This window comes from Lissotriton vulgaris, chromosome 3_1 (assembly GCF_964263255.1).
Source record: "Lissotriton vulgaris chromosome 3_1, aLisVul1.2, whole genome shotgun sequence".
NCBI classification, from domain to species: Eukaryota; Metazoa; Chordata; class Amphibia; order Caudata; family Salamandridae; genus Lissotriton; species Lissotriton vulgaris.
Genome location: NC_141689.1, coordinates 500,188,499 through 500,215,407, shown reverse-complemented (window position 1 = coordinate 500,215,407; position 26,909 = coordinate 500,188,499). Strand labels below are relative to the sequence as shown.

Below are 26,909 nucleotides of genomic sequence, written 5' to 3'. Positions count from 1 at the left end.
AACTTGATATTCTGAAAAGATTTGCAGATTTTCCCTCAATGCATTTAGATCAAGAGAGTAATCCAGTACAGTTTTAATAAAAGAACATCAAGACACAATAATAGACTCAAGCAATTTAGATGGATAGGTTTAGAAATAATTTTCCAAAATTCATACAAATAAGCAGCTTAAGCATATCTGTTAAAAAGGGTTCCAAAGACAACCGGTAACCAAAGACCCTTTTATGTTGCCCGGCGGTATCGCCTCTATGACCCACCAATATTAATCAATGAAGAAGCAGGCGCTGGAGACTGGAAGGCGGGAAACGAGGATTTTATTCTCTCCGGAGGAGAACACATCAATTCAGACAGCAAGTATCGTCACGAGGTGCTCTAACCACATCTCTGAGGCCGGGCCTCTTATACTAGAGTTTACGACCTTTATTGCACATAACACATTCTCGTAATATTTTAATACTTGAAAGAACATCCTCGGAATCTCCCCTCCAGACCCGTTCCCACATACATTTACAGTTGGATTCCCCACCCCGGTCACAACAGGTGATGGTGGTCGCACAGCAGGGCATTCCGCCGATTCACGGAATGCGTGGGGTTGATCGGATCTCATGGGGTGGGGGCTTTGATCGGTTCGGGGGTCTTTTGATGGGGAGGGGAAGCTTCCTACTGTACGGGGTAATAAACAGTATCCGCAGGGTCAGGTGGCAGCCTGGGAACGAGGAAGACAAACGGGGACACAGGAAAAGGGGGTTTGCATCAAAAGGGTTTGAGGCCATGAAAGGAATGAAGGGAGGTGTCGCGCTGGGAACAGGATGGGGTTCCGTGGTGAAGCTGCGCTGGAGAGGGGTTTATGACCCAAGGCATGAGAGAGCGGGGGGGTTGTCAGCGTGCGGGGGAATGCTTGCGAGGTTAAGAGAGAGAGAGACGCGCTGGCTATTAGTGAGGGGCAGGGAGGCCATGGTGCTCAAAATGGCTGCCGCTTACGCGCACGAATGGGCCTGGAAAGGGGCAAGATGGCGCCGATAATGTTCACCAAGTTTGTATTTATTTTTCACAGTCCTCCCTTTAACATTTCCAAGACATCTTGCTGGCCTATTTCCTATCTACCCCTATATGCAGTGATCATAAGTAAGGGAGAGGGGACTTGGGTGAAAGAACTGTACGTAAACATCACATTATAAACATCATATAAAAAAAATCTCATCAGTCAGTAGGCGGGTTCATTGTTAAGTTGGTTGCAGGAAAAAGTCATCGTAATGCAATATCAGACTAGAATCACGTAGCGAGGGCGTTGGGTACAGATCATAGAATAAGAACTGGTAAATTATCATATAAATAAGTCCTTTTTGTATACGGTGGGTGCATAGTCAGTCCAATGGTGATTGGGAGAGAAAGGAGATACAGTAAAAATATCAGAGTTCTTCGTTGTCCTTTTGTCGTCTTCTGTCGGCACTGTTGAACACCTGGATTACCTATCAACAGAAATGTTCATGTGGATCGAGTCGTTGGGGGTAATTGTAAGATCAGTTCGTTTCTTGAGTCTCTGTGGTGGGCATTTCCTGTTGCTTCCATCATCTCCAAGGTGCTTGGTAGCGGGCAGAACCACAGACTTTGTTTATCTTTTCTTCGGGGGCGACCCTTGGTGGAGTTCTAGGTCACCGTTCTGGGATTTAACACAGTTCGTGGTCTACTTAGTCGGAGCTCCCTCCCTTCTGACGTAGGGAGTACTCTTCTCTGGGTAGCTCAGTAGGATTTGGAGGAACTTGGGAGTTCGGGTGGAAAGGTGCGGGTGTGAACAGTCCTTATGGTAGGTCGGAGGAAGAGGGGATGGAGCAAGGCCAAGTCGGGAACAGATCAGGGGGGGGGTCGGAGAGTTTTGCGTCAGGCGAGTCCGAGACCATGTTCAGAGAGCGGGGGCTTTTTGGCACACGTTGATCATAGAGCAGGGGCTTCAGGTCAGCCCTTTCCTTAGCTTTGTTTGAAACAGTGCCCCGTCCTGCGACTCCTTACTGCCGTGGTCTCGCCTTGGCCTCCGTTGCTGACGTTCCACAATCCGCAGTCAGGCCGCGTGCTCCCACATCCGGTCTCTTTCTCCTCCGATAGTGATATCCTTAAATGAGTGTTGAAAAGACAGTCTTTAGAGATTTTGCAGAAAAAGGTAATTACATGAATCTATTTTCTTTCCCAACACCAAGCGACTAGCGTAAGCACTCGCTACATTTGAGATTTTTGCGGCTTACGTATAAACAATTGATGATGGGTTTGCTGGATTCCTTGCAACTTCCTTTTGTTGGCTAATTCTTTGACGCTTTGATGATTATTACGTTCATTTGTCATATGTCTATTATAGTAGATGTCAGTTCTTCTGGCAGAGACCCATTTCCCTAGTACGAGTCTTGCAAGGCTAGGCTAGTCTTCAGGGCCTTGTATTTTACAAAAAGTGCAACGTGCTATTCACCATAGTCTGATAAGCATCCTTCTGAGGGATGAACATAGGCTAAACGAGTCTGCATTACATAAAAACATCTTATTTTCAACCATGCCTACTGCAACAAGTTCTTTCGTTTTTCAATCTAATTTTCAACTTTGCACACATCCTTCTAACTTTCTATATAAATCCTCGCAACCTGGTTACTACAAAAACTCGGGAGGGGTGGTTTGCAATAATTATTAAACTTATCCTCGGGGAAGGAGGGATCTGATGGATACCAAACTGGGGGCATTTTGGGTAGATGGGGGTGTCTCGATCATTTCTTACAGCTTGGGGTACGGAGACAATTTTCAATGGGGATGGTCGCATCACCACAGACACATTTTTATCATAGGAGCCACTGACAAAGAGTTCCCTGAGAGTGGGTCAAATTTAGGGAACCTTAGTCGTCTTACCTGTCCCTTTCCTATTGGCCAATTTAAATTTCATCCATATTTTAGTGGAAAAGGAGAGGTAGTAACGTGGTATCGATACAATTTTATTTAGGACAGATTTGCACAAATACTTGTGGTATTTGGGGCCAATCAGGAGGTGCACCAGGTTCGCCAATTAGGTGCCAGTTGCTAGGAAGAGGGAAAGTGTGGAGGGGTGGAAGAGTGAGTGAGAGAAAGAGAGAGAGAGAGAGAGAGAGAGAGAGAGAGAGAGAGAGAGAGAGAGAGAGAGAGAGACAAATAGGCCGAACAGTACACGTGTGATATAGAGAATGACCGTGTATTGTTTGGGCTATTCAGTGCGTTACCCAACGTTAGACGTTTCGGGTCTGTGTTAGGAGGTGGGAAGCATGCAGTTTTGGGACAGAAAAGCGTTAGATTTGGTAAAAAGGTCGTGAGAGCGTCCTTGTTGTGCCATTTTGTAGCGCTAGTCCGTCTTCATGCATCGGGCGTGACGTGGTTCCAGATCCCTTATGATACTCTAATCGGGATTCTAATGTAACCTGCAGAGGGAAAAAGGGGAAGAAAAAGGGGGGGGTAGGGGGACAACATTCGAACACATCAAATGTAAGGGCACGAAAATCCTTTACTTACCACATACTCGTACTTGTCTCTTCGGGATATAATCCCTTAGGGTTCTGGTTTCTTAAAGTCATGGGGGCAGGCAATGTGATAGGTGGTTCATGGGGAGGTTCGAGGATGGCGTTAAGGATCGTGTGTAGTGAAAAACGCTAAAAAGAGGAATCAGAGGTGCCTAGCGCGAGGTACCCGGTTTCGTAGATGTATCCGGTCATCGGGGTCCCAAAATCATTCCCAAAGCTGTGATGTTCTTAAGGCATACCAGTTCTTCGTTCAACCCTGTACCTTAGTACCTTCGACCACCATATCCTTATAGCAATTTATCAATCACACCATTTTACTTTACCCATTCTCTGAAGTCGAGGTCCTTCTTCATAAGCAGCGTATCATACCTTCGTTTTGACCATCAACCCAGGGCCGAACAACCATTTCTCGGATAACCTTAAAAAGAGAGCAGAACAGTTGCGCACAGAAAAACCCTCCCACCGATACCCGTATTTACAAAAGTACGCGGAGCCTATCCATAGCTTCTAAGACTTTTATTTGTAGAGTTATTCAGTACGTAAAAGGTGAGAGCGCAATTCATATTTTGGCCTGACATGTCGTCGATGGAAGCACATACAGTAGGGGGTTATTTTGTAGTACAAGAACATGTAAAAAGGTCTAATTAATTATTTGTAAGTAACCAAAAACATTTCATTGCGTGACGAAGGAATCAGGGGCATTTCAGTTCATAGATGGAAACACAGTCAAGCTCATCGTAATCACATTTCCTAAATGCAAACCGCGGGCGTGCATCATGAGCGATGTTATGTATCAGTTACAACAAATATCAAAAATAAATTGTTCATTGAAATCAACATTTTTACAGAACCTCTTCTTAAATGTTTGCCAAGTGCACCCTCCTCCCTTTAACATTGAGTGCGCAATGGTTCATATATATATACATATATATCTTAGTACATCAAGTTTCATTAGCTAAGGAACACCATGAGGCACCCGTAAGTTCCATTGATACCAGCGCCATTTTGGGCGAGGCCGGTTTAGTCCGGAAGTAGCATCAGGGGCAAAATATCCCCGACAATTGGCGGTTGGACCAGAGTCCCTTTCGGTAGTCCAAAAGAAAACTGTGCTAACAAAAGGGGCTGGTGGTGTGGACCGTCAATCAAGAGAGGGAGGGGGTAAAGTCTCTCTTACCGGATCATGTTGATGTTCAGCCGGAACTTGCTCGAGTTCGTTAGCCCATAATGTTCCTGGGTGGTTCAGACGGAAGCTGATGCAGACACGAGAGCACCGCCATCTTGTTGCTGTGCCGTGGTTATTTCATTTGAGATTAATGCAGCTTTTCCTCACCGGAAGCCTGAAGGGGCCGAGGGCTCTTGGGACTTTGGTAGAATCTTCAAAGTCGAGGGGATGTTTTGTCGATGGTGGGGGCTTGCGCCCAGGTGGGCAAGCGCCCGAGTTGCAATTTCGGACAAAGTTACTCCAGCGGCCTAGACCCGCCTTTCAAGGGCCCAGACGCCATTTTGAGGCCCTGCAGCAACCTTTGCCGTACCCATCAGGAGTGGAGGAAAACTTCTTGTGATGGCGAAAAACAGAGCCTCATGCGGTTGGAGCAGGACATTTTGGTTCGGGGCGCCAGGGTGCAGCAGTGGAGCCTTCATCTGGGGTTGTGAGGGAGGCTCACCGTGCCGTCTTCCTCTCCCGGTGCATCCTACGCCGTCTCTTGGAATCAGGGGCGCACATGATGACCACCCTACACCCCTGATTCCGACTCTTGGGGGACCACTGTACATCCGGTACTCCGGAAATATGCCCATCGGACATTGTGTGTCCTGTACCACGCAAGTATACCAGCCGGGTCTTGTATATCCTGTACTGAGAAAATATACGAGTCGGGCATTGTGTGTCCTGTGTTGCGGAAATATACCAGCCGGACATTATATTTCCTGTGCAGCGTAGGTATATGGCCGTCGCCCGGCTGGAGGACATCGGCGTCGGGCCAGGGCAGGGGAGCCTCCTACCTGTGGAGGTGGAAGAGGCTCGTCCGCGTCGCCTCTTCCTCCCTGCCCACCCTGCATCCGTTCGATGGAGGAATTCGTGATGGCCGGACCAGGAGATACAAGGGAGGGGGTCACCTTCATCCGCCCCCTCCCTACTCGCGGTCCGGGGGACGCCATCCCTGGAAGGGCAATATGGGAAGACCATTTCATTGCCCGCTGTGTGGGGTCTCCAGTACCTTCTCGCCAGCAATCTCTTTTTGGGCTCATGGTTGCTGGCAGGCCCCGCCCCACACGTGCTATGTGTTTCGGATGGGCGGGACCATCGAACTGTTACATTTCGAGGACTTCCGGAGTGAGCATAACATGTTTTGTATTTTTCCTATTAGTCAAGTTTGCTTTTTAGAGAGTTCTACTAGTTATTCTATTTACTGTTGGTTGTGTGTTTTACCGTAATTAAATCCTAAGTTATATAATAGACGCTTGGCTTTCTTGAATCTTTTCTCTAACGGGGGGGTTGTTTACACTGACCTGCAGTTGTGTTTGTTTTTCAGAGTGGGGGAGCAACAGAGAGCAATCAGTCCCAGAATTCCAACATGTCGTTAAAATTTGTCTGACGAAATCTGTGCCACCGAGCATAATCGAACGGGGTGGTCCTGTCTGTTCTGTCTGCACTAGTCTGATTGGTTTTTATCTCACGTCTTTTTCCTTTCTGTCGGTCCGTCCTTTCTGTCACCCCTTCATTCTTACCTATGCTTTGCAGAGTCGGGCATTGGGCTTTCCAGTGTCCAAGATATTTACAGAAAGCACATTGGTTTTGTTTTAAATCTGTCCGTCCTGTGCGTAATGTCGGGGGATTACCTTCAGGTCGTTGTGTTCCGGGGTTGGCTCGTCGGCACATCCCCTTACACCATTCGCTTTTCATGTCTACTCCTCGGGGCTGTGCCATCGCTGGCCCTTCCCTTTGCCTACTAGACGTTTGGAGGTTTGTCCGTCGTGTCCCTTCACCTTTTCTAAATTCGTCGCTCTCCCTTCGTTGCGTGGCTTCTTTGCGCCACATACCGAGACTATCGAGCATAATAGGTGTTGTTTCATTCCTACGAAGGGCTATTTCTACTGTTTCTATTTTGTCGAGATCAAAGGATCCTCTCAGTGGCCACTGTCTTTCTCGATCCTTTTTCGTATATTTATGCCACAGCTCACTATAGGCTATAGCAATTAATCCATGCTTCATGAACATGTCCTTATTAGGGGTGCCTTCCAGCGGAGCCGGATGGTTCATCTCTAATAAGCGGTCCGGGTAAAACAGGCTACTGACCAGTGGGGAGAAGACAGGCATGACGGATCACAATGGGATAATAGTCAGCACTACCTATCTTATCACTGCGCGCAAAGACTAGACAGAATATTTCTATTCTACGTTGTTTGCACGTAGTGAATACCTCATGAACCAATTCTTGAGCAATCGATCAACGTTAGGTCAAAAATAAAAAATCAATATGGTCAATGGGGAGAATAAGTAGGCTCGCAAAGGTTCGCGTCACCTACCCTTTCACTATCTGCAAAGAGGGGACCTAATCTTCCCTGTTTTCAGACAGAGAATCTCCAGAAAACAATCTATAACAGTTAATCAATGTTAGGTCAAAAATAAAAAATCAATATGGTCAATGGGGAGAATAAGTAGGCTCGCGAAGGTTCGCGTCACCTACCCTTTCACTATCTGCAAAGAGGGGACCTAATCTTCCCTGTTTGTAGACAGAGAATCTCCAGAAAACGATCTATAACAATTAATCAATGGGGGGGGGGGCAATTGTTCAATGGGGAGGGGGAAAATAGGTCCGACGGGTGCGTACCTATCCTTCGCTGTTTATAAAGGGAGAGCCTGTTGTTTCTCCGTTTGCAGACAGCGAATCTCCAATAAATTAACAAAGAGTAATACTAGTATTTTCACAACAATTATCAATTACTTCCAATTATCTATCACTATCGCAATTTCGTCGTGTTTACACGACCTTACCCGGACCGCATGGACAGTTTCTCGTCTTCCGAATCCAGCGCCCGATCGTCCTCTTCTCTTCGTACTTCTCGTGGCACTCCTGATGGTTCCCAGTCAGGACCGCAGATCACTCGAGAGAGGTCTGTTCGGAACCAGTGAAGTTCGGATGATCGGCTGTCAGACAAGGGTCTATCGGACAGGGTACCTTCCGATCGTTGCAGTCGTTCACTCTGTCGTCAGGACCTCTCCCACTGGATCCACGAGTCGCTGATGGGCCCCACGTTTGGGACGCCAATTGTTAAAAAGGGTTCCAAAGACAACCGGTAACCAAAGACCCTTTTATGTTGCCCGGCGGTATCGCCTCTATGACCCACCAATATTAATCAATGAAGAAGCAGGCGCTGGAGACTGGAAGGCGGGAAACGAGGATTTTATTCTCTCCGGAGGAGAACACATCAATTCAGACAGCAAGTATCGTCACGAGGTGCTCTAACCACATCTCTGAGGCCGGGCCTCTTATACTAGAGTTTACGACCTTTATTGCACATAACACATTCTCGTAATATTTTAATACTTGAAAGAACATCCTCGGAATCTCCCCTCCAGACCCGTTCCCACATACATTTACAGTTGGATTCCCCACCCCGGTCACAACAGGTGATGGTGGTCGCACAGCAGGGCATTCCGCCGATTCACGGAATGCGTGGGGTTGATCGGATCTCATGGGGTGGGGGCTTTGATCGGTTCGGGGGTCTTTTGATGGGGAGGGGAAGCTTCCTACTGTACGGGGTAATAAACAGTATCCGCAGGGTCAGGTGGCAGCCTGGGAACGAGGAAGACAAACGGGGACACAGGAAAAGGGGGTTTGCATCAAAAGGGTTTGAGGCCATGAAAGGAATGAAGGGAGGTGTCGCGCTGGGAACAGGATGGGGTTCCGTGGTGAAGCTGCGCTGGAGAGGGGTTTATGACCCAAGGCATGAGAGAGCGGGGGGGTTGTCAGCGTGCGGGGGAATGCTTGCGAGGTTAAGAGAGAGAGAGACGCGCTGGCTATTAGTGAGGGGCAGGGAGGCCATGGTGCTCAAAATGGCTGCCGCTTACGCGCACGAATGGGCCTGGAAAGGGGCAAGATGGCGCCGATAATGTTCACCAAGTTTGTATTTATTTTTCACATATCAGTAAAAAATATTAAAGCAGGTAGTACGAGACCACACCTTTAGTCAGAAGTTCAAATCCAAATAGGATGATTGTAAACAAACATCGGATACAAGATTAGAGGCTTCTACTGCCATTAGAGGCAGGACAGTTCAGTTCAATCTAAGATTCAAAACAAAGAGTTTAGCAGAATCAATTTAAAAGTCCTCTAAGGGCAAGTCCATGAGCATGTCCCACCAAGCCATTCCACCATGAACTTCGAAACAATGTCCTTTGCATGTACTCTGAAACATGGACAGAATAAATCAGCAACGTTTACTCGACTCCCCCCCCCCCCCTCTGAATTATAAAAAATCAAATAAAGGTTGGGTCCCGCGCCATGGGGCCCCCTAAGCTGAAATTGCCCCCCTTCTGTTTTTTATATTAAAAAAGGGTCAGGCCCCGGGGGATGGGGTACCAAGGGCCCGAAATGGTCCATGGAAGGGGGTGCCCTTCCTAAAAGAGAAAAATAGCACACAAAAAAAAAAACCTGACCACTTACCGGAGGCCCGCTTTCTCTGCTACTCTGCAAATGCGCCTCCTGGCATGCTCCTGGTTCGTGGATGAAGTCCCCTTGTCTGCTGAGGGTCCTTAAGGGACAACAAGACCTCCTGTTACATCCAGCAAGCCCCCCACAGTGGGATTGATTTGAGGTTGTCGGAGGACATGCCTTCATTCTCCACCACTCTGAAAACGCACTTCTCGGTGCACTGGTGGTTGGTGGATGAAGTCCCCTTGCCTTCTGAGATGCTGCTTGATGAATCTTCACAAACATTTCCCAATACTTCCCCTTTTTGGTTCAGCGGCTGTGTTTAAAGTTTTGGGGTGATACGTCAATGCGGGGGCAAATAAAAAAGGGGTTCCCAAAATGCGTTTTCTCCATGTTAAGTCTATGGGCATTTTTTTAACACAACTACAGCCTGAACTGCTGAACTGATTTACACCAAATTTGGCAGAAAACTAGATGTTGGTCCAGAAAGCGTCCATTTTGTGATTTGGTGTAAATCCGTTCAGTAGTTTTTCAGATATCTATTTGGGGACTCGAGTTCTTGCAGTGGACTTGCGGATCATACTACAGAGTCCCAGAAAAAAAGTTAAAAATAAAAAAAAAGGTGGCAGGGTAGGAATATCCAGACCCCCTCCCAGATATGGTGGGGGGTAAGCATTATTTTTTTATTTTGCCATTGACTCACGAGTGGATTTGCGGCTAAATAAAAAAAAAAGGCACGTGCAGGGCTCCTGTGCTTGCTTTAGAATAACCTCCAGGTGGGCCAAGTCCAAGGGGCATATGTCAAATATAGGAGGGGGGCATACATAGCCTCCCCCTCTGGCTATTCAAAGCCCTGGGACTGCCACCTCCCCAGGGCATTTTAAATCCTGAATGCAGATGAAACAAATCGGCCCGCCCGCAGCCCCGGGGACCGCCACCTTCCCGGGATGCGCTGCAATTATGGGGGGGCCTCGCAGATCTCCCTGCCCTGCGGACCACCACCACCACCCCTCTGGGGCTAATTAAAATTATGTGGGGTGGCATCTTAGGCCTCCGCAGCCCGAGGACCGCCACCTTCCCGGGGCACATCATTTAATTTATTTTAAAAAAACGGTGGTGTCCCTTTGGCCTCCCCTGAAGCCCTGGGGCCGCCACCTCGCCAGGGCACAATTGCAATAATTAAGACGGTCTGTTGTGGATCCGCGGGGACCACCACCTCCCGGGGCAAAATTGAAAAAAGGAGGGGGGTCATGCGGCTCCCCTCTATGAGACCTAGATGGCCCAGGGGACGGCCAACCATCAGGGCCGGCTCCAGCAATGTACTGGGGTGCCCAATCCCAGGACATTGCAGTTGTAGTGCTCCAGCCATGCCACAGCAAAAAGTGGTCCACTTTCAGCAGCAAGAGAATTTTGCTCTTGCTTGCTTAAAGCTGAGGACTTTGCTTTCATACACAGGGAGTTGCATGTCAGCAATTCCATGTGTGCAAATAATGCCGGCTCCCACAAGAGGCGGGGAGTGGGCAGGGACCGCAAGGAATTTCAGGTTCCCCCTGCAGTCCCCAACGGAGTGGCCTGGCCCCAGGGGATGGGGTACTAGGGCCCAAAAGTAAGTAGTTTGAGATATCATTTGTGATGTCACTGAGCAGGTCATGAGTGATGTAATATGTGAGGTCATAAGCAGTGCATTGCGGGGGAGCCAGCTATAGTTAGCTCAGCCAACTATAACTGCCGAATTTCTCTGGCTTTGTACAAGTGAAACCTGAGCCTAACTAATAAATATATATATTATATATATATATATATATATATAGATATATATATATATATATATATAAAATTAACGCTCATTCTTTTTTCTTATTGTGTTTATGTTTTCTACATTTAGATAACACACAGTACTTAATGCACCTGGGAGTTCTAGACTATATTCAATGCCTATCTATGAGTATTTAGATCTGCTTAATAGATCAATCTAAAAACAACCATGTAGCAAGAAATTTAATCCCCCTGTAGTTAAAAAATAAATAAAAACTAGTGGGTCATTTTATAATTGTTTCATTATTTCAAAGTAAACTCGGTGCTCAATAAATAACTGTCTCTTACTTCTCTCTCTTTTTCTAAACTGTGACTCGATTAGAGACATCCAGAAAGAGATGATTGTCACTTGGCAAAGATTTCTACAATATTCAATTTAAAAGGAATATGCTACTTACCAGTATGCATCTGTTCTTGGCATAGAGGGCTGCAGAGTGGTACATTATGAATAGATCGCCATCTGGTGTTGGGCTCGGATGATTGCACTTTGTTTTTCTCTTGGAGAGTCTTTTGTATCTTGGTGACTCCTCCCTTGGTTGGTAGTGCGCATGGGCATCGGCTCCATCCTTAGATTGTTTTGCCATAGTAGGGTTAGATGGAGTAGTATAGTAGAATACAGATAAGAATGCCCATGTAAGTGTATCTAAATAAGATAATGTTGGAACAGACACAGGTTTCCGGGGAGGCTGGGAGGGCATGTACCACTCTGCAGCCCTCTATGCCAAGAACAGATGCATACTGGTAAGTAGCATATTCCGTTCGAGGCATATGGGCTGCAGATGGTACATTATGAATAGACTATAAAGCAGTTCTCTCCCTAGCGGTGGTCGCCTGTGTCTGTTGCAACTGTTTGAAACAAGGTTTTTAATACTGCCTGTCCCACTCTAGCTTGTTGTGTTGTGTGCACATCTACACAATAGTGTTTTGTGAAGGTGTGCGGTGTAACCCAGGTAGCTGCTTTGCATATGTCATCTAGTGGAATGTTTCCCAAAAATGCCATAGATGCTCCTAGTTTACGTGTAGAGTGAGCTCTAGGAGGAACAGTTAATGTTCTCTTTGCCTTTAAGTAGCATATTTGAATGCAACTTACAATCCATCTGGCAATGCCCGCTTTGGAGATGGGATTGCCTTTATGTGTAGGAGAAAACGCAACAAATAGCTGTTTTGTCTTTCTGAAAGTTTGTGTCCTTTCTATGTAGTACAATATGGCCCTTCTAACATCCAATGTATGTAGGGCTCTTTCTGCTACCGTTTGTGGTTTTGGAAAGAAAACCGGTATTTCCACTGACTGATTGATGTGGAATGCTGAAATTACCTTTGGTAAGAATTTTGGGTTTGTTCTAAGAACCACTTTGTTTTGGTGTAACTGCATAAATGGTTCTTGAATCGTAAAAGCCTGCAGTTCACTTACTCTTCTAAGTGACGTGATAGCTATGAGGAATGCCACCTTCCATGTGAGGAATTGTATTTCACACCTATGCATAGGTTCAAATGGTGGCCCCATTAGTCTGGTAAGTACTATGTTGAGATTCCAGACTGGGGAAGGTGGTCTTCTTGGTGGAATGAATCTTTTGAGTCCTTCCATGAAAGCTTTAATTGCTGGTACTTTAAACAGTGAAAGATGTTGCCTGTTTTGTAGGTACGCCGCTATGGCTGCGAGATGAACTCTGATAGAGGTATATGCTAAGTTACATTGCTGCAAGTGTAGTAAATAGCAAATGATTTGTTTAGTGGATGCGTCCAGAGGGTTGATGTGCTTACTGTTACAGTGTATAGCAAACCACTTCCATTTTGCTGCATAGCATGCTCTGGTGGTAGGACGTCTTGCTTGTTTAATGATTTCCATGCATTCTGGAGGTAAATCTAAATATCCAAACTCTATGACCTCAGGAGCTAGATCGCTAGGTTCAGTTGTTTGGGATCTGGGTGCATTATTTCTCCATGGTTCTGTGTAAGATGCATGGGTAATAATTTTAGTTTTTGATGTGGTACTTGTGAGAGTTGTAGCAGCGTGGTGAACCACGGCTGTCTTGCCCACGTGGGTGCCACTAGTATCATTGTCATTGAGTGTTGCTGCAGTTTCCGAACCAGTAACGGAATTAGTGGTAGAGGAGGGAACGCGTAAGCAAATTTGTTGGACCAATTTATCCATAGTGCATTGCCCTGGGACCGTTGGTGTGGGTACCTGGATGTGAAGTCTTTGCATTTTGCGTTCTTATGGTTGGCAAACAGATCTATCTCTGGTTGCCCCCATTTTTGGAAGAATGGCTGCAGTATTTGGTCGTGCAGCTCCCATTCGTGTACCTGTTCTGACTGTCTGCTTAGGATGTCTGCTATCTGATTTTGAACTCCTGGTAGGTGTTCCGCTAACAGGTAGATCTTTTGAGGAATGGCCCATCTCCATATGTCCTGTGCTAGTTTGGATAGTTGGAGAGAGTGTGTCCCCCCCTGTTTTTGAATATAATACATTGCAGTCATGTTGTCTGTTCTGATCAGGACTGCTTTGCCTTTTATTTGTATTTGGAAAGCTTTTAGTGCTAGAAATACTGCTAATAATTCTAGGTAGTTGATATGCAGTTTCTTTTGCTGCACACTCCACTTCCCCTGCACTGTGTATTTGTCCATATGCGCTCCCCATCCGGAGAGCGATGCGTCCGCTGTTATTATCACTTGTGGAATTGGCTCTAGGAACGACCGTCCCTTGGAAATGTTTTCTGTGTTCCACCACTTCAGCGAGCGATACGTCCGGTCGTTTACCGACACCAGATCTGTAATCTGACCTTGAGCCTGATTCCACTGTGTCGCTAGACACTCCTGTAGTGGACGCATTTGTAGCCTTGCATGTGGTATTAGCAGTATGCAGGAGGACATCATGCCTAATAGTTGCATAAACACTCGTGCTGGTAGTGAGTGTTGTGGTTGAAATCTTTGTATTAACCCGACCATTGTCTGTATCCTGATTGGGTTGGGGTATGCTATTGCCTTTTCTGTGTCTATCGTAGCCCCCAGGTATTGCTGAATCTGGTTTGGTTGCAGGTGTGATTTCTTGTAGTTCACCGTAAACCCTAGGTGGTGCAGCAATTGAATTGTCTTCTGTGTGTTGTGAAGACATTCCTTTTTTGACTTGGCTTTTATTAGCCAGTCGTCCAAGTATGGGAAGACATGTATTTGTTGTCTTCTTAGGTGTGCTGCCACCACAGCTAGGCATTTTGTGAACACTCTCGGTGCTGTTGTGACACCGAACTGAAGGACTTTGAACTGATAGTGTTGTCCTTCTAAAACAAACCTTAGGTATTTTCTGTGGGCTTTGTGAATTGGGATATGAAAGTAAGCGTCTTTTAGATCCAGTGTAGAAAGAAAGTCCCCTTTCTTCAGTAAAGGGAGTACTTGTTGGAGCGTGACCATGTGGAAATGCTCCGAATTTATGTAAGCATTGAAAGGTCTGAGGTCTAATATTGGTCTTAGGGACCCGTCTTTTTTGGGGATTAGGAAGTATAGAGAGTATACTCCTGTTCCTTGTTGATCTTTTGGGACCTTCTCTATTGCATGCTTTTGTAGAAGTGCTAGTACTTCTTCTCTTTGCCGTTTGTACTTCCTGTTTGAATCCTGAGATTCTAAGCCATGCATGTCTCCTCAACATTACACTGGTGTTTATGGATCTTGCTGCAGTGTCTGCTGCGTCTAGGGCGCACTTAATGGAAGTATTAGTTATTATTTTACCTTCCTGTATTAACTGATCTGCCTTCTTCTGATGTTCCTTGGGGAGATGTGTGATGAGTTTTTCTAATTCATCATAATGTGCCCTGTCATAACGTGCGAGTAATGCTTGTGTATTGGCTATACGCCAGCTATTTGCCGCCTGTGATGCTACTCTTTTGCCTGATGCATCTATTAATTTTGACTCTTTATCAGGTGGAGGAGCCTCTCCTGTAGATAATGAGTTTGCTCTTTTACGAGCGTTTGAGACCACCAGCGAGTCCAGGGGTACATGTCCTTTAATAAAGATTGGATCCTTTGGAGCCGCCTTATATTTTTTATCAATTCTTGGGTTTAACACCCTAGCCCTCACTGGGTCTTTGAATATTTCTTCTGTGTGACTGAGAAGACCCTTCAACATAGGAAGGGTACCTGATGTTCTTTGTGCATTAGGTAGCGTCTCTAACAGGAAATCCTCTATTTGGGGTTCTGTATGTATATCTACCTTATGATATTTTGCTGCCCTATTAATGAGCTGCGCAAACCCTGTGTTATCATCAGGTGGTGAAGGCTTTGAGGGATATAACTCTGGGTCGTTGTCTTCATCTGACCCTACGTCATAATTTTCCCATGGGTCCTCCTCATCTGGGATGGTTTCGTCATCCCCTTGAGGTTCTCCCTCCCCTAGATCACTGTCTACATCAGACTGAGGTGTAGATGGTCTTGGTGTGGAAGGTGTAGGAATATTTGGCATAGTGTGAGGAATAGGAGAAGAGGGTGTGACTTTATGTCTAGGAGAAGTAGGAGGAGTTGTATTTGTCCCCAGTGTTCTCTTTTTTGAAGGAAGAGATTTATCTTCTGTCTGTTCATTCTTTCTCTTCTTCGTCACAACTTTCCCAGTTTGCGGATCGATAAACAAGATCTTTTGTTTGGGATCTGTCTGTTGCTCCTGAGTCGGTACCGAAGGCCCTGGTTCCGAAAGGTGCTTATGTTTTCGATCGTCAGTGTTCGGTGCTTTCTGCACCGAGTGTCTACTCGATTCCGACTTCCTGGGTATCGAGTGAATCTTGGACGACGAACCAGGTTTATGTTTCGACATGGAATGTTTCGGTACCGAGCTTTCCCTTGTATGTAGCCTCGGTGTCGAAGTCGATGTCGCCCTTTTCTCGGATCCAACATGGTGGGAGTCCGAGTGTTTCGGTTTCAGTTTCGGTTTCGTTGCCGGGCCCGAGGGCGGGGCGTCGGAAACTTTTTTCTGCGGTTTGACCGGGCTCGAAGGCGGGGTCGTTACCGCACGGGGTCGGTTTTTCGGTAAGGGGACGTCGTCACTCACGGTTTGTTGCTCGTTGAGTTCTTCAACCTCCGACTGGTCCCCTTCCGACCCCGACTGATCCTCTTCTTCTTCCATTAGCTCGTCTCCGAACAGCTCCGGGATCGCCTCCGACTGCATTCTTGAAACCTCGTGTCTTCGAGCTCGACGATTTCTAATCGTTAGCTTGGAGGAGAATGCTGCGCAGGCTTCGCAGTCCCTGGATTCGTGTTCAGGCGATAGACAGAGGTTGCACACCTCGTGTAGGTCCTTGTGTGGGAACTTAGCACCACACGTTGGACATTTCTTGAATGGAGTCCTTTCCATGGACTCCGGGCTTGACTGCGTCGAGAAGGTTCTCCTGTTCGTCGACGTAGGTCTACGTTTTTTCTTCGATTTTGAATTTGCAACGCGTCGGAATGGAAATGAAACACGTTCGATAACAATACCGTCGAATTGGAAAGGGAATACGCGCCGATTAATCACTTTTCTCTGAAGTTGATCTGGAGCGTCTCGATCCTCATCCGAACCCGATGGCGGAAAAAAACAATCTAAGGATGGAGCCGATGCCCATGCGCACTACCAACCAAGGGAGGAGTCACCAAGATACAAAAGACTCTCCAAGAGAAAAACAAAGTGCAATCATCCGAGCACAACACCAGATGGCGATCTATTCATAATGTACCATCTGCAGCCCATATGCCTCGAACAAAACATTATCCATAATACTATTTCCACTTTACATTCAAATAAGCAAAACTATATTAAACACTATTAAGCTTGTATTTGAATACATATGGATTCAACAGATGGATAAACATACATTTAACCGTTTTGCAGTACCACGAAAATAACAATAGATAACAACCCAATTATACAGATGGAAGTTTTGACGAACAGGAAAAATATTAGAATATGTAGCGCATATATTCTAAGGCTATCTTCTACCACTAATACTGATCTTTGTAAAAGTAGAAGCAACGCACTGACACATTGCTGAAACATACCGTGCTTTTATCCTTCAAAAGCTTTTCAATCACTTCAATTAACATTTCCTTTTGTTCTGGATCAAGGCTAAAATAGAAAAAGAATTAAAATGTCAAAAATAACTGCATTAAAATAAGAACTTGCTTTAAACTAACAAATGTAAGTTTTCTTTGAAAAACACATCTAAAAGAGAACAAGAGAAACAATCTCCAAAAAATGAAAACGGATAGTGCTTGTACTTTTATAAATGGATATACATGAAAAAAAATGCATTCTCATGTCAACCAAACAACAAAACTGATGTAATTAACTCCCTATATGGGAGGTTACATAAACTTGCTCTGCATATAAAAAGACTACTAGCATAAATAAAGCCCTTAAAATTACGCTTTGATGGTGAAAAGGTTTCCTCAATTTGTCCTGGTGAGAAACACTGCTGCGCTTTTGTTACAAGAGGCCGATATTACAGCACTGCTGAAGAAGCCGCACCCAGTAACAAAACCAGACCCCACCCTTCTGGCCTACTGGGGAAACGCCCGGTGCCTGCTAAGGCCAGTGCGGCCTTGCCTCTCATACCTACTTTTTCAGGACTCTATATGGTTTATAGGACTATTAATGGTTTCAAAAAAAGTTGGAGTGGTAAATTCAAACTTAAACAAATTTCTGGACACAGCTGAAGACCATTCAACTGCTCCTTACTGAATACTGCGACATTGTAGGGGTGGACAACCCTGCCAACAGCATAGTACCTTGCGAAATCTTTTACATTTTGAAATTCACCAGATTAAAATGTAAACCTTTAATCCAAGACACCTGTAACTTCAAGATTTAGCCGTTTAAGTATTGGTGTTGACCAACGGGTGACGCCTACACTCCCTCCCCAGTGTGTCTGACGGCATTGGCAGACTCACAGGAGGGCTATAAAAGGACCCTTTATTGCTCTATTCTTTTTTTGTGTTTCATGTTGGGCTGCTGGGAAAAAGTGTCCCCAGCAGCCAGAATCGGTCATATTTTTTCTTTTTGGTGAAATGACGATACGCGTGCACGGCAAGCTGACGTTACTACCACTCAAATTGAAAGTGAAATTAGTCAATTGGCTCATTTCACTGAATTGGTGTTCAGGAGCATATCTCAGCACCCTGGGCATCTATGTGCATGGAGAAGGTATTGTTATAAAGGGGAAACATTCCTCTTTACAATTATATCTCTCCCTAGTGGTTCCCTGGTGCTGTATACTGCACATAAGTTATGCGTTCTGTTGCTTTGTTATTTCGTACAGATAATCAATAAAATGTGTTTATTCAAAAACATTTAAGTTGGAAGTCTAGCGCCAAGATCCCAAGCCCATATATTGTGTGTGAAAAGTGTGTTACACTGCTAGAGGGTCTGAGGGAACTGAAATGACACAGGCTGGTAAATACTATTTTGGAAGCTCCTGGCCTGTTCAAGTGCACAAGATGGGGGTGAGGTTGCTTTCCCAGATAGTGGAAGTGTATTACTGACATTTCTGAGACTGGTAAGAAGGAACCCAGAAGCTAAAGTGGGGAAAGAGGAAACAGGCTTAAATGACATCCTTTTTAATACAGAGGGCGGCTGATTAGTCTTCTTGACCTTTTATAGACGCAGTTTTGGGGACTTCAGTTCCAGTTATCAGTGCCCTTTAGAAAGGGGTCAGCCCTTTGTTGCTCCACCTGAACACAGCCAGATGTGGACATTGATGGGTGCAGACTGCTCCCACCTCTTTTTGCCTCTGTTGCGGGAGCTAAAACCTGGAGACAACCCTGCTGTTAAGAGCATCACTCTAAACAAAGGCAGAGTCTGTGAAGACAGCCTGAGAACGGCACGTTAAAGGAGAACTTACCCAAACTGGGTCTGAAAGTGCATGTAACCACATGCCCTGTCTGCCATCCCTACCTGTAAAAGAGTGAGAGCTGTTGATCCACTTCTTTTCCAGTTCCAAGTTCTCTATGCACAAGGAGGGTGTGCTCCACAGAGTACCCAAAGCACTACTGTAGAACCAAAGCTGGTAAACACATAAAGGGCCCCTTACCCCTACTCAACCAGTTAGTAGCCATGGTCTATTGAAAGACGAATGTTATAGGCATACGTTTTTTTTGGCTTGGTACTCTTTCAAAGTCACTTTAACGTTTACAGTAATGAGATGCAGTTACCAAACAAGTGAAAACAAGTCATTGTCACAGATATAAATCTGGAGCGTAATTAACAGGAAATCAAGACAAAACAACATTCAGTTCAACAGAAGAATGACAGAAAGCCATACAACTTCACAAAATAAGATTGTTACATTATTTAATTCACATTACAGTGAACATATTTGTTAAAAGACTTTTGGTTCTGTTTTGCAGCCAAAATGTGCGTTTTGTCCTGTACATGGCACACCAGTTTCTTTGAAGCTGTTGAAGATATATATCTGAGAACAGGGTTTAAAACAATGTTCATAATTGATGCTGAATATAATTGAACTGTGAGTTCGATCACAGTACATGACATGTTTTAGAGCCTAGGCTTAAGTGAGACACGTGAGAAGTGAAGTGAACAAATTGTTTGTAGTTACACTAAATACAATAAGAGCGAAGGGCACCAGCTTTTAATTTAACAAATCTGTTTTCATACAGTTAATGATGTTGCTCTTTGTTGCTTAGAGGGGCTGGACTTTATACGGAGGTTTAGTTCAAATAAAGCACACGAGTAGATTTATGGTTTAAGAACACCTTAGGAATGGAATTTCCCTTGTTTTGGTTTTTTTTATATCTCCTTTGAGAGATCGTAGTATGATTGAAAATTGCGATCTGTGCAAAGGAGAATGAGAGTTACAGATTGTTTGTGATACATGAGATGGAAATGGAGAAGATTTATTATCATGCAGAGAGGTCAATAATATAAATCTTACCAGTTTGGTATGGTTTGCATTCTAATTCCGGTTTAATTTGCGGACGCCATCTTGAATGGTCAAAGTATAGGAAATGTAATCCTCAAAAGGGAGGCTTCGTAATAAGGTGGGAATGAGCGGACAATGTTTACGGCATTAGTGGCTGCCATATTTGTTGTCAAGCACTCACTATTTAATGTCAAAATAAATGGTCAAAATCTGAAGGGGTCATAGTTTAATCAGTGGTGTAGTCCGCAATAGGAGGCCCGTGTTAAGTTTAGCAATAGACAGAATGTATTAAGTGGCTTAGGAAGAAATTATGTAATAAATAACAAAAGGCTTGGTTTAAAATTCACTGACTGAGTTTGCAAGTTAAGCATCAATATGATACTAAAGTGCCCATATATTGCAAACAAACAAGTTACTGGCATTTACAATCATTATATGATGACTATTATCAGCTTAGGATCAGTATCACATCATTGCAGTCTCCGTACACCTTCTCCAGATAGATTACGGTTATGTATGATTACAATCTATATATGATGGCCATCACAAGTTATTCTCATGTTGGTAACAGTCACTTTTCTGTTTTAGCAAGCATGAGGATTGCTAAGTAACTGTTGTCAGTTAAATATATTATATAAGGGAGTCATCATAGCGGCTGTACTCATAACTGAACGGAACCTCCAGCTCGTGATATCTGGTTCTCAATACATGTGGTCTCAAGTCCTCAATGATCTCACTATTTCATATGACGTAAAGTTTGTATAGGTAGGGTCCTACTTTTCCTTACCGCTACGGCTGAAGTAGACATCAGATTTGCCTGCTGTGTTAGTGTATCAGGTTATATGTTTCAGAATTGCCTACTGTGGAAAAAAAAAAGATTTGCCTACGGAGTTATTTTATGGGATGAGAATATTCAGCATATTCCAAATGACAACTCTTGGGAGGCTATAGAGGACTAAACTTTTTTTTTACAAGTTACTAAAGATGATTATTTATCTGGGGAACTGTAGTCCTTAAAGCATAAGGGGAGAAAAGATGAAATTCCTGTGCAGTGTTCATGGAGGTGGTAGCAGTCCCTTCAATTGATTACCTGTCTTTATTGTAAGTTATAAAAGATGAAGGAAATGCTATTATAATTGTGGAGTTAGTGTCCCATCAACTCCACTGCAATTTTGGCAACCACTGACAGCCCAGCCCTGAATCAGTGGAAGTATCAAGCTCACTGGTCTCTTGTAAATCCACACGAACATTCATTATAATAATGTGGGAATCAATCATCCCCATTGTCATCTCTTAACTCCTTCGACGCTCATGACGAGCTCAGCTCGTCATGATGTACACCTCCATACACTCATGACGAGCTGAGCTCGGCATGAACAATGGAATATCCAAAATGTCAGCACAGGAGGAAAATAACAAGCATCGATGGTATGAGTTGGAACCGAAAAGCTGGAGGAATAACGGAGGACAGCTCTGTTGTAGAGGAACTGTTTTGCCTGAATCTGACTTTACGGGTACTGGAGGTGCAGTAGGAGAGAGACCTCGGTTGGGGTCCAGATGGATCTGGCTCAGGGTCAAATTGGACTCAACAGAGGATCAGGTTCCAGTGCCTTAATTTCAGAATCAGATTCGATATTGAAGGGACTGGTTTAGGTCTTTGAGTCAGTATATAAATCCTCCCTGGAGTCAGTGAGAACTGGAGACTGGTTCCAGAGGCTCAGATGCCGCCCAGCATGGATTCACACATTGTAACCTGACTGAAGGTCCATGTCGATCTGTGGGGACCAAATGCATGCCATAGAGAGTCGGATAAGTGCCAAAAGTCCACAGCTTGGCCTCCCTAATGGCCTTAACCTGCTGCAGCATCACTGATGGTGTTGGGAACTAAGGTGCATCAGGGTCAATCGGAGATCTGGGGAGAAATAAAGCAGCACGTTGATGCCCTTGCAACTTTTTATTAGGTGGAGAGTGGCTGGATGGGGTGAATTCCCACTTTGCCTTCTTGTGTTTCCGCTTCAATATGGACTTTGACGTACAAGATGACCTCAGCCACGAAGAGGACTTGTCTCAGGATGGGCCTCTAGATTGGTTTAAAACAGCTGCATGGAATAGTCCAGTTTTTGCTTTTTATGAGCCACAGAATAATATGTTAGCTGAGTATGCTAGCAGTGTTCAAGGAAAAAATTCACAAAGCGTTTTCTTGTGCGCTGGACCAAAAAAGAATGATGTAAGGGGCCTATCAGAAGGTTTTGTGGGTCAGTCTCTTGTTTTCTGGTTGCATGAACACTTCATTCAAAGTAAATAAATGTCCTGGAACACACTTGGAAACACCTATAACATATGGCAGGACCCAGTGGCAGCAATGTTACTCGCCTTATCGTGAACATAACACAAAAGCAGGCGAGCTCAGCATAAAAGATATATAAAAACATTTTTCAGTCGCAGTGTGAGAATCTGAAAAGTGTGGGGTCTGGGGCAAAGAGCTCTAGGAGGTTCCACCCTGTGGCTGCTCTTGGCAAGGATGATGTGAGTATAGTGAGTATACAGAAATATTGTGAATGGCACTACAGGGCAGAGTGCATGTGAAGTTATGTGGTAAGAACATGGAGAGGAAAATCTAAATCTAAATCAATGAGGTGAAGGTGTTGTAAAGATGGTGAAGAGACATTTCAAATGAAGTATTATTTATGAACTTTTTGAAGTTATCAGAGGATTGTCTGTAATACCTCCAGATTTATACAGATGGATTAGGTTGTGTATTCTGGAAATCAGGAAGCTAAAACTTTATCAAGGATTATCAGTTGTCGCGTTGACTGAATCTCAGTTAACCATCAACGTAAAGCCAAGAAGACCACTCTTCGGGATCAAAAGTAGCACCCAAGGCCAGTAGACCAGGGAGAGTCGTAAGAGTGCAGATTGGTCACCCAAAACGGGCCCTGGCCTTCGTCAAAGGATACCACTGGCCTTTCCCAAAGAATACAGCTGGACCTGCTGTAACCTCGACCAGAAGCCTAGCTTTGACTGGACGTCTGCTGGCTTAAAGAAGACTTCGAGGGACACTGAACCCTGTGGCCAAAGTCGTCCGATCTCACCTGAGAACCGAGGAATATCCCCAAGAAAACCCCTGTGGGCCACACAGCACCTAGATCATTTTTTCAGCATCATCCACATCAGAACCAGTCCATTGAAGTCTATAGCAGTCCTTGTGTAAATTGTGGAGTTGGACTGGAGACAGATTTGGTGATCAAGTAACTGTCCACATACTCCTTAGTAATTAGACGGCCAGTCTGGGCCAAAGCAGTCGAACACAACTTTTTAAAGTGATTCAAAGTTTTCCACACTTCATGGTTCCCGATGCTGGTTTATACTTTGAACTAAAAAAGCTGGCATTTACATTTCACTTAAAAATCTGTATCTCAGGAATGCATGGATTTTTATAGTTTTGGTGTCTAAAAATGTAAAAACAATCTATTTTTATAAAAATGATGTCCAATTTCTTTCATGCAGTTTGATTTTCTTACTCTGCTGTTTGGTGTGTCTAAATGCTTTACACCAGTTTCTTTGTTTAAGCGTTGCTGCTCGAAGCCACAGCTACCCAAGATTGAGCAAGAGGTTTTACTAACTTGCCTGACTGGACCCAAGACAGTTTTGTGAGAGTATTACTCCATGAGGTCCCAGAATCACACCAAATAATACAACACAATACTTACAAGCCTTGAGAATGCTAATTGACTTTCTTAGAGCCTGCCTTTCTCCCTCAGTCGCAGTGGCTGGTCAACTGTATACTTGGTTGCTTGCTGGGATTCACTGACACTATTTGTGACCCTATGTGCATGGCTCACACCAGACATAAATGAGGTGGTTCTACCTTGCTACTAGCTGACAATTTCATTTGGACCGGGCCCTCATTTCCAGAATTGTGCCTAGGTGGCTGCATGCGGATGTCTTCGAGTATATGAAAGGACTAAGGGCTTTAGGCCGAAACATAGTACAGAGAAAGTCCTAGGCTAGCACTAGATGGAGGACAATCCACTCTAATGGTGCTATTAGATCTTTTGACGGGGTTCAACACAGTTAACCACCAAATTCTGCTCCGGAGATTAGAGGAATCCGGGATAAAAGGAGAGGCCTTGTGGTGGATGGCTAGCTTCTTTTCTGACAGTTCCCAGACAGTTAATCTGGGACCTTATAGGTGTAAGTCCAAGAAGCTGACCAAGGGAGTTCCGCAGGGATCCTGCCTAAGCCTTACCTTATTTAATATCTATATAGCTCCCTAGGCCAATCTTATAAGGACATATGGATTCGTACCAATATCCTACCAACTTCTCTGCAGGCATGCTAGCAATATGTCAATGGATGTGTGCTAACTATCTCCAACTAAATGCCGGGAAAACAGAGATTATACTTTTTGGAGAGGCCACACTGCTGTGGACACCAAAGTGGTGGCCTGGGGAGTTGGGTGTCCCTCCCGCCTCAAATGCATCAGTAAAGAATCAAGGGGTGCGCATTGAGCAGAGTCTAAACATGAAGGAGCAGGTGTCTCAAACGGTAAGCTCAGGCTTTCATGCATTGAGTCTGCTGAGACGAGTATTTCCGTTTCTCCCGGACCATACATGGAAGACTCTCATTCAGACGTTAGCCTTGAGTTGTTTTGACAACTGCAATGCTTTATTAATATCGGCCAATGAGACCTTGCTAGATCGCTTGCAGGTTCAAAACACAGCAGCGCGTTTGGTACTGAATACTCCCTATAGATCTTCATTGATTCCGCTGCTGGGGCAGCTGCACTGGCTTCCGGTGCACAAGCGAACAAAATTCAAGGTTTGCTGCATCGTCCATAAGGCAGTGTATGGCAATGGGCCAACATATCTTGGGAAGAAGCTCAGCCAATACATTCCCCTTAGAGACCTGCGATCTAGCTCTAAATCCCTTCTTAAAGTTTCTCGTATCAACAAGGCTTGGACCAGGGGGAAGGCCTTTTCTTACCATGCCCCACGCAACTGGAATTTGCTTCGGCTCACATTGAGGCAGTGTACGAACCATTTCCACTTTAGAAAGTCCCTGAAAACAGTTCTGTTTTAGACGCCTCACATATCAGAACTTTCTCAGACGTCCGCAGGCGCAGAGATACCCTTGTGGGGGTGATTCAGGGGCTATATATATAATAAATAAATAGATGCAGGAAGAGCAAAGGAGTTGCGAAGGGGTAATTACTCAGGACAATCACTCCTCATCCTAATCTGGCGGCGAGCAATACACTAAGATAGCTTCCAAGCTGCATTGCCCTGAAGAGTTGTATTCTCACATGTTGGCGCCCGTCCCATCCAATAAACTGGACAGAATTTTGGAAGCCATTACGAGTCCTGGGAGGCCTTTGAGGCCAAATTTGACTCCTTCACTAATAACCTCGCAAATTCACAAGTTATAGCGCATCGTCTACCTTTTACACTTGCAGTTGCTCAACAACCTCGATCTATCATGGAACGGCTACGCACAGCTAAAAGTAAACTTGTCCATGCGGAGGCTCCCTCCAGTTGCAACAACATAGGTATTAATAGAATACCACTTGGAGGAAACATAACCTAGGATGTTCCTGGAGCACTGGCTAAAGCAGGACATTGCTCCTACAATGCTCTCACCTTACTTTGTGATGGAACGTGCTCAGAATGCCCACCCAATGTTCCCCTTCCTGGTACACTGCCCAGACTCCTGATGGTGAGGCTCCTGAATAATCATGATTGAGATACAGTCCCATAGCTGCTCACCGTCACCTTCTTCTTCAACGCCAAGTATAGCTTAAAAAAAAAAAAACACTGTTTGATGGCTGAGCCGCAGTTGTGCGAAGTGGAGAGTACATTTATCCGAGCAGTGCAGTTGGGAGCAGGGAGGTGCCGGGACTACAGCAGCCTCTGTTCAGGGTCTTTCGTTGACTCCATATCTGCTTACTTCTAACTTAACTGTTTCAGGTGACAAGTCATCAGAGGGTTCTGGCGCCAATATCCCTACTACCCCCATGTTCATGGCCTATACCGCTGATCACCTGGCATAGCAGAATTTTAAGTATCTTTTATTGACTGCTATTCTCATTATGTGTCTGCCCCTACACAGCTAGACTTCTCAGCCCATTCTCTCCTCTGATGACAGGACCCCCAGCTTGACCCAGGTGGATGACTCCCTTGCCTTTTTGACTACTTGCAGATTAACTGGTCCCACACTACTTTTTTCTCATGCTCACAGTTCTCACACATGGAGTTTCAGCACTTTATGAGGTCCCTTTTCCATGCGCACCTTCTCCCCCACCCAGACGCTCCTGAACCAATCTCTGCTCAGAAGTTCGGCTCCTGCCTGAAGGAAATGCATTGCAGGAAGGTGCCTGGAACTGATGATTAGCCAGGACCGTTATATGCCCAATTTGCCCAAACTCTGTCTCCCAAGTTGCAACCACACTTATCAGGCCATCGACACATCTGGCTCTCTTTCTCCACCCTTTAACACAGCACTTATTTCCACTCTGTTAAATCCCCATAAAGACTAAAAAGATCTTGGGTCATATTGTCCACTCTCAATCTTAAATAAATGTTATAAAATGTTAACCAAGAATTAGGCTACTCAGTTACTGTAGATACTGCCTGATATGATACATGGCGATCAGTCGGGTTTCATTCCTGGTCACAACATTTCTCAATCTCGGACGCTTGTGGCTTGTCAAAGATGAGTCTGCCAGTCAGTACCCGAATGCAGTGTGGCTTGCTCTCGACCTGGAGAAAGCATTTGACTCACTCCATTGGAATTGCATGCACATAGTGCTGCGATTTTTCAGAATAGGGCATCGCTGTAAAAAATGGTTTCAGATATTGTACTCAGCCCCTACAGCCAGCAAAAAATGGATAAGTGTATCTCCATTACATGGCCAATACACAAGGGCACCAGACACTGCAGCCCTCTTTTCCCGCTTTTGTTTGCCATGGCAATAGAATCGCTGGCTGCACACATGCACCATTACGGAACCATATGGGGGATACCAATACA

General features: G+C 45.0%; 1 protein-coding gene across 2 annotated transcripts in view; it reads right to left on the bottom strand.

Moving 5' to 3' along the window:
* AP3B1 (adaptor related protein complex 3 subunit beta 1) overlaps positions 1-26,909 on the bottom strand; it is a 2,001,071-nt gene that overhangs the window by 1,529,387 nt on the left and 444,775 nt on the right. For both annotated transcript variants that reach the window (XM_086960746.1, XM_086960745.1), the window contains exon 6: positions 17,002-17,068. In XM_086960746.1, the coding sequence (XP_086816872.1) occupies positions 17,002-17,068 (67 nt within the window). The remainder of the gene's footprint in view (positions 1-17,001; positions 17,069-26,909) is intronic.